The sequence below is a fragment of the Talpa occidentalis genome, unplaced genomic scaffold, assembly GCF_014898055.3.
Source record: "Talpa occidentalis isolate TD23 unplaced genomic scaffold, MPIMG_talOcc4v2.1 talOcc4.7, whole genome shotgun sequence".
In the NCBI taxonomy this organism is placed as follows: domain Eukaryota; kingdom Metazoa; phylum Chordata; class Mammalia; order Eulipotyphla; family Talpidae; genus Talpa; species Talpa occidentalis.
The window spans coordinates 130,995,561-131,007,568 of NW_023605083.1; the positions used below are offsets into that span (position 1 = coordinate 130,995,561).

General features: G+C 59.0%; 1 protein-coding gene across 1 annotated transcript; it reads right to left on the reverse strand.

Moving 5' to 3' along the window:
* Positions 1–251: 251 nt before the first annotated feature.
* CPSF4L (cleavage and polyadenylation specific factor 4 like) lies at positions 252–8,752 on the reverse strand. Its single transcript, XM_037494195.2, has 8 exons — positions 8,650–8,752; positions 8,117–8,167; positions 6,529–6,681; positions 4,029–4,124; positions 3,156–3,249; positions 2,742–2,781; positions 1,702–1,866; positions 252–963 (listed from the first exon to the last, which is right to left on the reverse strand). The coding sequence occupies exons 1-8, from the start codon at positions 8,750–8,752 to the stop codon at positions 895–897; spliced, it is 771 nt and encodes a 256-aa protein (XP_037350092.1). The 3' UTR covers positions 252–894.
* Between the last annotated feature and the right edge of the window lie 3,256 nt (positions 8,753–12,008).

The window sequence follows — 12,008 nt, forward strand, 5'->3', positions numbered from 1 at the left end:
CTTGGCCAGAGAGACCCCACTACAACCCACTGACATCCAGCTGCGGGGGTGCTCACGAGGCCAGTGCTGTGCAGGGCTCTCCGTAGGAGGTGCTCTCACCTCATCCTTATGACCCCCTGTGGGGGTTACTGTTCTCACGCCCGTTTTCCTGGGTGAGGACCCAGACTTGGGGTGGAGTTTGCCTACACAGCTATGCTCTATGACACCATGGGCCAGAAGGGAGCAAGCCTCAGACCCCCCCAAATCTCTGTTCTTCCCCATTTCTCCAAAAGACTCAGCCTAACCTCCCCCTCCTTCCTCCATGGTCAGGGGCTCTGAGTTGTACAGTAAGTAGCAGAGAGTCTGGCCTGAACCGGTAATACCGTGTCTGCCTTACCTGCCCGGTGAGCCCGCTCCACCTGCCTCCCCACGAGTCCCCACATCAAGTGTGCACAGAGTATATTTGGAAGTTTAAGGAGGCCGTACGGGAAAGCAGCTGGTGTGCTAAAGAAAACCATTTGATTTAATTGCCAGTTGAGAGGCTCAGGACCACCTGCAAGGGAGATGCCACATGCAGCCGGCTCTCCTCAGCTGTGCGAGGGTTGAGCATATGTAATGACCACATTTCCTGCATGCTCCAGCTTTGGGGTGTCCATGTGCTCCCCCATGCCCCCCAGCCCCCGCCGTGCTCTGGGCGACTCATGCCTGCTACAGGCCCTCTGCCTCCAATCCTATATTTTTAGAAGCTCATTCATTGCCAGGATGAAGCGAAATCAAGCTCAGCGCCATGGCTGCTTCTGTACCTCACATCCGTTGGGCGGGTAGCAGGCGCCCTGGGGTGCTGGGAGCAGACTTCCGGAGAAGGGCCACTGGGGGTCATCACCAGGTCTTCCAATTCCCCAGACAGACCAGGGCTCATTTTTTGATAACTCCCACCAGCTGAGTCTTACTGCACTTTCTGGCATAATGGCTCATCTTTCCACACTAAAAGACAAAAGGTTAATGACTTGGTTTTGTTAAAGTCGGATCCCAAGGTCTCCAAATCCTAAATTGTCTAGGGAGCCATAGGAGGTAACAACTGGCTTTCTGAGGAGCTGCATGGAGTCTCTTCCTAAATGAACCTCATTTCAGGCCGAGCACGACCTCGAGAGGCAAGAGGTCATCACTCTCTCAGAGAACAGACGCTTCTGGATGTTCAAAGGCCAGAAAACCTGCGTGCAAGAAAGGCAGGGTTCTGCTCCCTTAACACTCCTGATACTGCTCTGCTCTTGCAGAATAGAGTTGAAATGGGGGACAATTCAGAGGTTTTCTCACATAGATTTATGAAAATGTGATTTTCTTCCTCATAAATAAGAAGATAGCAAAAAGCACCCAAATGCTACATTCCCTTCCTGCCAAACTCAGCCCCTCTCCCCTGCCAAGCCTTAAGGACACTATGTTTAAAAAGCTCAGAATTAGTAGGCAGCAAAATGAGAAATGAAAGATGTCTGACTTACTAGCCTTTTAAAGTAATAAGCGCTCTTGTCTGACAGGTCGTTGAGACTTTGCAGCTGTGACATATGGTCACCAGTATGCGCCATTGTCCCTTAATCCACACCCTTAAACCCCAGTAGGGTTTCCCATCTGTTGCCAAAAAGCAGTCACTTCCTCCACCTCATCACCTGCGCTCCCCTGCACAGCAGTGGCCCACCTCCCTGGCTCTGACTCATGGCTCTGACTCACGTGGTAGCAGGGAACTTGCTCTGGCCCCCTGAGCCAGGGGCCGGGCGGTGGGCACTCCTGCGGCTTCCTCTGAGGGTGGAGCAATGGGCGCTCTGTCAAGGTCCAGGGTTTGCCAGGATTCCAGGCAGAAGCAGGAGGTGCTGAGCCACATGGCCAGTTGACAGACTGCGAGAAAAAGTGGGGAAAGACAGCCACTGCAGGCAATCCCTCTGTGCAGACCTGGCTGATGGACACCAAGGCCGGGCTCCCGCAGGGCTCTCAGGCAGAAGCCAGGCTCTGAAATGCCTTTATCTAGAGTCTTCATGGCTGAAACCACCCTTGAGAGGCCAGAAATGGGCTTGTGGGTTTCCATTTCAGCAGAAATCCCACTCTGAACCAGCAGGGGGCGCCCTCCCAGCACGCCAGCTCCCACCCGGCTCTCAGCAGGTCTCCCAGCTCCTGGACAGGGCAGAGCCCCGCAGCAGCCCGGCAGCGCCTGCTGGGGCTTCTGACATCAAGGCCAGTCCACACTCGGCCGCCCACACCCAGGGGCAGCAGACCTTCTGCGGAGGACTAGTCGATATTTTCCGCTTCCGGGGCTTATGTGGTTCTGTTGTGGCTACTCAGTTTTGTTACAGGGAGGAGCACCTTGTAACTGTTCCAGTGCAGCTCATTATGAGCCCTGGGATATTTCCATGTGTCACACCATCATCTTTTGGGTTTTTCCCCTAACCTTTTAACTATTCTTAACTCCCCAAATATACAAAGCCAGGCAATGACTTGGATTCAGCCCCGGGCTGCAGAGTGCTGACCCCTGATGGCACCTCTCAAAATGCTTGACCTCGGAAGAAGAGATCCCAGCTAAGTTCTGTGACAAAACCACCTGTGTCATTCAGGGGAAGCAGAGGTGATGGGGGGGGTGGCAATCTGTCCCACCCACAGGCAATGGGGGACTCCCATCTGCTACCTAGGGCAGGTGACAGACGTGAGGGCAGCTAGGAAGTGCAGACCCCAGGAAATTGCAGTGAGAGGGACATGCTGCCCATCCTGCCCACACTCACCTTCGGGCAACTTGGGTTGAATAAAACATTCATCTTGGGACTGAGAAGCAGAGGAAGAGACCATCAGAGCCTGGCTCTCAACCCTCCCCTCTCCCTGCAGCTGCAGACTTCCCGATTCAGAACCCAGAGGGAACAGCCAGAACCCCAACAAGGGCGTGAGGGAGATTTGCAGGGCACTGGCGGGCAGGGTGGGGGTTCATTGTTTCTGCCCTTATTTCTAGAACAATTGGTGAAGAGTGGTCTCTCCACCCTGCGCGCAGCATAGGTCAGGGGTCAGGGTGGGTGGGGATTGGTGGGTGGCGCAAGGAAATCATGGCAGGCAGATGCTTGCCAGGCACACCCCTCCCACCTGGGGGCCAGTGAAGTTACAGAAAGATCTAGATCTGGGACCCAGAGAGAGGGTGACATACTTACTGTGCAAATTGGCACTCAGGTCCCTGGGGGCAGAAGCCAACTAAGTAGTTCATGCACATCTTCCTGCGGACGTGGCGGTATTTACACAGGGGGCCTGCTGGGCAGAGAGAACGGCCCGATGGAGCTGCTTTAGCGAGAGGGGCAGACACGGGAGGCCGAGCTCACTGGCAGGAGCTGGGGTAGGTGCCCTCTGCCCAGTCCTGGGTCACAAGCGTGTCTTGGAGGACTTAGGTGCATGTGGACTGCCACGCGCTGCTGTTACTCAGGTACCGCTGAGAAAAAGCGAACCTCACATCTTACAGCCCTCCCTGTAACCCCCCAAACCAACGCTGCCAGGAATCATTGAGAACACATTACTCAAAGACCCCAAAAAAGGACATGGGTGCTCTGCGCACAGGCACTCTGATGGGGGACCCTGCCTTCTTAGTTGGGAGGTCCTAGAAGGGCAAGTGGAACCATCTGAAGTGACACCAGGACCCCCTCCCCTCTGTGGGTAGGAGGAACAGGGGTCAGTGTCTCCCATGGCCGGACCCTCTGCCCCGACGTCCCTGGGGTCCTGCATCCGACGGGCCCAATAACCCTGTAAGTGGGAGTTTCTCTTCCCATAAGTGAGGGGACCTGCGGCCCAGTAACTTATTCAGGGTCACGCAGCCGGGACATTCTGAAACCACCGAGGCTGGGACCCAAGTCAGCTGCCCCAGGGTGCGGGTCAGTATCAGGGTTTGTCCACCGCCCTGAGCCCAGGGAGACAATGGAGGCCTTCCACTGGGATTTCAACCCTGGGTGAGGCAGGCCCCAGGACCCTGCCTCCCTCTCCCGTGGGTCCCCCCGTGGCCCACATCCCCTACTGCTCCCTTCCTGCCAGGGCCTCACCGTCCTTGCAGAAACCTTGGTCATACCAAGGACAGGTCCCGGTCTTGCCAGCTGGGTTCACGTGGAGAAAGGAACATTCCTTGTTGTTGCAACCCCCTGCAAAGCCCGGGCCCTTGGTTGAGACGCAGGCACATCTCTACTGTCACCTCTGCCCTCCCCTGGCCAGACCACCCTTGCCCGTGGCATCTAAGCCACTGGCCTGCCCTCCGGTTGTGGGCAACTTTTTGCAGGGAGCAAGATGTTTCTAATCCTTCCTGCAAGCTAAGACGTTGGCCCATGGTGCTGTTTGCCAAGCAGGGCTCAGCTCTGAGTAAACATCTGGAAAGGCTGGGGCAGGACCAGAGAACCAGCAGGGGGAGCAGAGAGCCAGTCTGCAGCTGAGGACCCGAAACAGATGACGCGAAAGGGGAGGTGACCACGCACTGTGGCGGAAGCCCCCTCTCCACGCCGCAGGCAAACACGGCTTCCAGAACCACGGGCACAGTTCTGCCCACAGGCGGCATCCGCCGTGGAGCTGACAGATGCAAACAGACACACACAGGGGACACCTAGAGTGCCCCACACTCAGTCTGAGGATTAGACCAAGACCTGCGGCTCCAGGGAGGCGCCCGCCCGCCTGCCTGGCCCACCCAGGGCTGCAGGGAACCCTCTCAGCTGTGACTCAAAGGCTCCGATGGAATCGGGGGGGTTTTCAGCATCTTGCCCACCTCGCTCCTTAAAAGCCTGCAGCTCAGCGCTTCACAGAGCCACAGGCCTCCCGGGTCCATCCCCCTGGTTTTCAAACTGCTCCAGCGAGATCTAGTTTATACCTTGGGCTTCTGCAAAGCAAGATTCCCCCTGAAGAAGGGACCACTGGGTTTACAGCTTCCAGCCTTTCCCAGCATGTTCACTGCACAAAGGCGGACACAGGCGCTCAGAGAAGGGGTGTCAGTTTCATTTCCCCCCACACAGTGGGGGGGTCTCAGTGATGAGGGGGTCCTTGCTCATGGTCGGCGAGCGGTGCCAGCACCGGGCATGGGAACCAACGTGACCGCCCTGGAGGCCTGGTGAACATTCCACAGACGGGTGGAGGCAAGTGGGTGCAGCTCAGGCAGTGAGTGGCCCTCCTGCAGCGCCCCCTGCTCCTCGCTGTCTTCCTCTCCGGCCAGCAGGGGGCGCTCGCACCTCACCGCCAGCCTGCCTTCCAGCACCCCGGTGTAACCTCTGGGATGCAATTTCCTTCCAGTAAGAATTAGAATGACTTTGATAAGATACTAGAGCTGTTCAGTCACTTAGTCGCCGAGCAGAAACGGGTCCCATATTACAGTCAGCACCGTACCCGATCCCCAAAAAAATCAACCGGGGTTTACTGAAGCAATAAACAACAGCATCTGCAGTAAGAGTTTCAGGGGATGGCCCCGGGGAACCCAGCTCCAGCCAAGTCCTTCCAACAGAGGGAACCAGGAATAGTCCTGGCCAGCTCTCAGCTCCCAGGCGGAGGCAGGAAGTAGAATTCCCGCCAGAGGGGGTCTGCCTGGCCTCCGGGATGCTCCGCCTGCTCCCCACAGACCAAAACACCTCCCCCATAGGCACTAATGAGTAACAGCTGCTGGGGGTCCCTCTCCCCTCCAGAGCTGACTCCATTAGGGAGCCCAGGCCTCCCTGGGGGCTCCCCACTCCTGCTCGCTCCTTCCAGGTCACTCTTGGCTGAACAACGCTGGACACAGTTGTCCTCTGGCTCCCCCAGCTCTGGGCCATGCTGGCTACAGCTCCCAACTCACAGCAAGGAGGTGAGAAGTGAAGGGTTTACTGACTGTCCTTGGAGGAGGAGGGGAGTGGCTGCACCTCCCCTGGGGAGCCCCTCAAATGACAAAGGAAGTGAGGCCAGAGTCAGGCCAGACCCCAGGTCCAGCCCTGAATACACAGGCCACTTAGGGGCAGGACACTTAGGGGCTGGCCTTCAAGCCCAAGAGGGCTGTGCTCACCACCAGCTGTTTCCAAGAGGGGATAGTCCCCCTCCCCATCCAGGCGGCCAGGCAGGGTCTCCTGGGAACTAGCAGTGAGCACAGCGAGACAGTAAAGAGTGGGCAGTGGGCATGTAAAAAAGGGCAGGTGCCATGTGGGTACCCTAAGCACCAAGAAAGCAGCTCCCAGGTGCCTGCTATTTGGGAAACGCTGAGCTGGACCCTGCTGGGGACCGAGAGGTGACGAGGTGACCGGCCCAGTCTCCTTGGTCCAGTTTCCTCTGCCGGTCCGGTCACCCTGGGAGTGTGACTAGCCCGGTCGGTCGCAGAGGAAACAATTCAGCCTTTGATTCCAGCCCCACCCCTTCCTTCCCTTGGGGGTTACCAGTTCAGTGGGGAGCACAGAGCCCTGGTCCCTTTTCCTAGGGGTCTGGAGAGGCAGGTGGTGGAGGCTTAGGCTGGTCTGTCCCCCGGGACATGAAACCCTCGCCCCTCTATGCCCCCCCCCCACCCCACCACTACCCCCCAGGAGCCTGGCGGGCCAGGACGAGCCTCACCGAACTTGGAGTAGAAGTAGCAGGTGGGCATCCTGGCCGCGTCGTACTGGTGCAGGAACTTGCACTGGTCGCCCTTCTTACACAGCCCCCGCAGCCAGTGCTTGCACACCACCTGCTTCCCGGCCTGGTCGTGCCGGAAGGGGCACAACTTCCCTGGGGACGGCAGGCTCCCGGTGGGAGAGGACCCTGGAAGAACCCAGACCCCAGCTGCCTCGCCCCACCCCTTCCCTGGGCCCTGTCACCGCGGCCCCACAGTCGCCCAAGCTTCCCTCCCAGCCCAGCCCTCCCTGCGTTGTTGTCTCAGATCCCAGGCGGCCCCAGGGGTCAGCTCCCACAGTCGCTTACACCCCCTTTCCTGCAGGGTTAGAGTGGGGGTCCCTCCAGAGCCCTGTGTCCAGCCTTACCCCCGTCTGGCCCCCTGCAGGGCCAGCACACGTGAGGGCCAGTAAAGAACAAATGTCCTGATTCTGGAGCTGACTCTGGCGGCCTAAGGACCAGCTCGGGAGGGGATCGAGATGCGGCGTGGAAACGCAGCTCTTGACCATTTTCTTGAAACTGGCACTGGCTTCCTTGAGAAGGAGGCCCAGGTCCTAGGGTCCAGGCTGCTGCCTCACTCAGATCTGAGGGGGGGGTTCTAGGGGTTCCTTGTGAGCCGCCCTACCCACTACTCCTGGCCCGTGCCTTGGACTGACCTTCCCAAGGGCAGTTTTGTTGCATTGGAACCGGGTGTCACTGTGAGTCGCTGCCCTGGGGGTGGGGTGAGGACGCAGGGCCCAGATGCTCCACTTCTTCCAGGCTTCACTAAGCCATAAGGATCCAGGAGCTCCCTCTTCCTCGCCCCAGGGCTGGGGTGGGCCCAAAGGGGTACCCTCTACAGAACCCTCCTGGCTCCCCAGCTTCCTAAGAACAAACCTGCTTGGACCCCTAGAGGTCCCAAATCCGTCCATACTAGCAGCCTCTGAAGCTGGATCTGGAGGGGCTGGGAACCCCCAGAGTGGAGGCAAGACTTTGGGGGCAATTTTGTGTTTCTAAGAGGAGCCTGTGTGTGGTTCATGAGCTAGAAGCTGAGAACCCTGTCTTTGAGTTACGCCCCCCCAGCAAGGGTGCTTTGGGGAGAGGGGCTTGGAAGATGAGGGCGCTGCTGGATGGAGTTGGGGTGGGAGAGAAGCAGGGGCTGCTTGTGGGTAGCATTTCAGAGACTGACCAGAACCCTAGCTGGGGCAGAAGGGACAACTGCTCCGTATTGATCCAGAGGATAGGGCTGGCAGGAAATGGGGAAAATAATGAGGTCAAAGACCTCTGGAGGACACACAGGTCAATACCCACAACTGCCTGTCCCCCACCCCCAGCACAGCAGTGAGAGGGGAATGCCCCTTCCAGGCAGCCCTGGCTCCCCTCATCAGTGCCTCGGGGGCTGGAGAAGCGGGAGGCTGGGGGCAGGCTTCTGGATGGGGTACCCATATCCTTTGCCTATTTGCAAGGCTAAAATGTGCCCCATCCCAGCTTCTCCTCCCCCACAGCATGCCAAGGCCACCCTATTCATTCCAGTCGTGGCCTCCACACCCCCAGCACCCCCATGCTCCCTTACCTTTCCCACAGAGCCCTTTAGTGAAGAAGTTGCACATCGCTGAGCCCGACTCTGGAAGGGGAGGGAGAGAACTGAGGGCAGAGCTGTCCAGAGGCTGTGGCCAGCCAGGGCCCTCACCCCACCTGCAAGTCCGCCCTGAACCTCTCCTGGGCTTAAGCTGGGGACACTCCCCCAAGTCCTAGCCTGTGGGTGCTACCTCCAAACTCAATGCCTAGGCCCCCCAACTTTGAAAGCAAAGTGACAGAGGGGCCCAAAGCCCCCTGGGAGCTCAGGAGGCCAATGTGGTCCCCACTTCTGTCTATTCACCTTCTCTGTGTCTCTGCCCAGAAGCCAGGCCCTTTTCCCTGGAGTCCCGAGAGGATGTGAACGGGGAGGCCTGAGCCCGAGAAAAGCGGGCATAGCTGGGAATCCCAGGCCAGGTGGGCCCAGGCTTGCGCCCTTACCAGCAAGGCTGGAAGTGGGGCTGCCCGCCTAGGAGCCGAACAGAGGCCTGCAGAGCAGCCTGCCCTGGGGCACACCCTGTGGGCACTCACTGTCCATGCACTGGAAAGGCAGGAGGCCCACGCCCTTCTGCGACTCCACATCCTTCTCGAAGGTGAAGGAGAAACGCTCCAGGCCCGCTATGACCTCTTGCATCTCCCATTTCCGGCCGGGTTGCTGAGGCTGCGCAGGCCCCACCAGGTGGACCCTATATAGCTCATCACCCCCCAGGGGCCAGGCACTGATGTGGCCCTGGGGAGGCCTGCAGCCAGGTGAAGGCCCGGCTGCTGGCTGAGCCCACCTATGCAGGAGGGGCCCCTCCTACCTGGTGCAGGTGCGGGTGCCCCAGGGCCCCACACCCCCATGCTGTGTACACACATCCTTCTCCCGGGCTCGCTGCCCAGGGGGGATTAGCAAAGGCTAAGTCGGAGCGTTCCCAAACACACAGGCACAGGCATTTGCGCCGAGTTACCACACTGTGCTCGTGCTTTCAACGTGAGGACAGGGCCACAGGTGAGCTGTGGGAGAGAGAGTTGCACAAACCCGCCTGGCCTGGATCCCAAGCCATGGGGGGCTGGGGAAGGGCGGAGGGCAGGGGTGTGAGGGAGGGCAGCCCCTTCCCTCCCTCCTTCCTTGCCCATCAGGTCCCAGTCCCACCCTCTGGGTCTCCTGACACCCCCTTTCAGGCTGGAGTGACAGGCCCTGAGTGAGCTCTTCAGGGAGAGAGGGTTGAGGAATGAGAAGCAGGGGGATCGGAAATAGCACATGAATAGCTCTTTGTTTACCCCAGCACAGTCCCCAGCCTGGCTGGGGGCGGAACCAGCAGGCCGGGCCTCCCAGCCCAGCTTCCACAGGCCACCCCAGCGCCTCCCCACCCCTGAGAACGTGCTTTGTACACGAAATCACTATGCAAATGTTGTTTTATTATTTTTACACCCCCTGGCCCCAGGCGCTGGGGACATCTGAACAAGCTTTCAAAGGTGCATTTTAGGGCTCTGAGGCCAGCGGCCCCTCCTCCCCGGCCCTGGACCCAAACTGGCCTTCGCTCTCACCAAAGCCAGGCTTTCAGAGGCCTTGGGGCAGATGCCCACAGAGCCAAGCGCCCCACTTCCGGACGGCAGGAGAGAGGCAGCACCCTGCAGCGCCCAGTGGGCCAGCGAAGACCAGCCTGCCCACCCTGCTCCCCCGGCTCTCCTGGCCTCGGCCTCTCCAGCCTTGATTTGTTGCTCTTTTGAACTATGAATCCCAGAAGAACACAGCTGGAGAGATAGACACCTGGGGCCCAGGTGGGGCAGGCGGGCAGGGAAGCATGGGGGGAAGTTTGGGCCACCCTCCAACTACAAGCTTTCCCAGACAGATGGGGGCGGTGGAGTCCCTGGTCCGGCCCTTGCTTCTCCTGGCCTGGGGTGCTTGTTGACAAGCAGGAGAGGCTCACGCCCACCTGGCAGGGCAGCAGGCACGTCACCCAGCGAGGCCAAGGGATGCCAAGCCAGGTGTCCTGGTTTCCTTCACAGACAAACTCGGAGCACCTCTGTCCTTGGGCAGGGCACCCCACATCACGGACTGCACCCCTGGCCTCCCAACAGCACAATTACACAAGGGGGGGGGCTCTCAGAAGAGACAGTGGTGTTGAGGGGAGCAGAATGTTCCAGAAGAGTCAGAAGCACCAAGCACAGGGGCATGAGGCAACATGCTGAGGAGCAGGGGGCATGGTGGAGGGTTTGGTTTGGCAGGAGGAGGCATCAGGAAGAGGAGTGGTGGACGACAAGATGGAGAAGCATCCAGACCTGTAGTGCCTTTGAGGCTGGGGGGTCCCATCATGGGGGCAGAGGCTGCCTGGGGAGGGGATGGCAAAGGACAGAGCCGTGGAGGTAGGCAGGAGGTAACCCCTGGAAGCTCTGCTGGCCCAGAAGTTTCATAGGTGAGAGCTGGGCAGGAGGGAAACACCCATGGGATGCCTCCCTCTCCCCCCAACTTCTTCCCTCCTCTTCGGGTCAAGGCCACCTCTGCTGCCTGGCCACAGGAGGTGTTAGGAATGGGGCACCCATGGGTGGCCCCTCCTCTCCCAGCTCTTGCCTTGAATTCAGCCTGAGTGACAGCCTGTGGCATTCTTGGTTTCCGCTTCTCCAAAACACCCTTTTGTGGCTTGAAGTGGCTCACCGCAAAACCGCCCCAGGGCAGGACTCCCCGCCCCCCAAAGGTAAAGGTGGCTCCCTGAAGGTGGGTCTGTGCAGATGTGCATTAACGACCTAGGATGGGATCCTTCTGGAATCAGGGTGAGTTCTAGACTCACAAGTGTCCTTACGAGAGGAAGGAGGGGAGAGTCCCGACCTGCAGATGCAGAGGAGGAAGAAGGGCTGGAGCAGGCTGGGGCCATGCAACGACCCTCAGTGTCCAGGAGTGGGTAGCCAGGAGAGGCCTGGGGCAGAGTCTCCTGGAGGAGACCTTCCCGCTGTGCTAAGCCAGCACATCAGGGCTGCTTGTCACTGCAGCCCTGGGGGACAGACTTATCTTCCTGCTTGGAAATGGAGCCTGGGGGTACACCTTTGACAGATGAGCAGAGAGAGACTGAGAAGCAGGTTGACTACCGAGGCCTGCCTGGTGTCAGGCTTGGGGTCAAGTCCACGTCTCCAGGCCCTTCCCTCTCTCCATGCCTCACTCAGACTGGGGAGCTGCCCCCCAAGTTTATATTTCACCTCACGGCTCCCAAAGCAGCTGCACCCTATCGTCTGGGTGGCCTGGAGAAGCGACTAGGGCGGGAGCTCTGAGGTCCACCCCTCCCGGGCTTCCGATTCGCCCTCCCGGCTCTTCCCCAGCACTTGCGTTTTGTTTATTAATTCAGAGCCAAGTGGACACACACATCGCTGCTCAAACAGTGGTGTTAATTTTTAATCACCATCATTATGAGGCTCTCATTGAACTCCGGCTGCAGATTTCCTGAATCATCAGCACCCTGCTCCTTTCCCTTTTCCCCAGCTCTGCTCTGAAAAGCAGGGTTCGGGGAGTCCTGGAATTCTTGGGCTGTGGGAGCTGCCAGGGGTCGTCGCCAGGCCTTAGGTCAATCATACTCTGTGCTTTTCTGGGTGCATGGCTATACCTCCTTGCCATCTGCCTTATGCCCCACTCGGTCACCCCGAGTTCCTGCAAAGGCAGCCAACTGGCATGTAGCAGGGCAGGCTCCAATCCTGGTTCTGCCAGACCCCAGCCTGAAATCCTGGCCTGGTCATGCCATCACCTCTCTGAGCCCCAGATTCTGCATGAGAAAAATGGGACCCACAGCAGGACTTCATGGGGGGCTGAGGCCAAGGGAGAAGCATGTGACAAGCCTGACACCAGGGAGCAGTTTTTATCCATCGTCCTTCCGGGAAGCGGTGAGTGGCGGGTGCTGAGGGGCCCGTGTCCTGCCTCACAT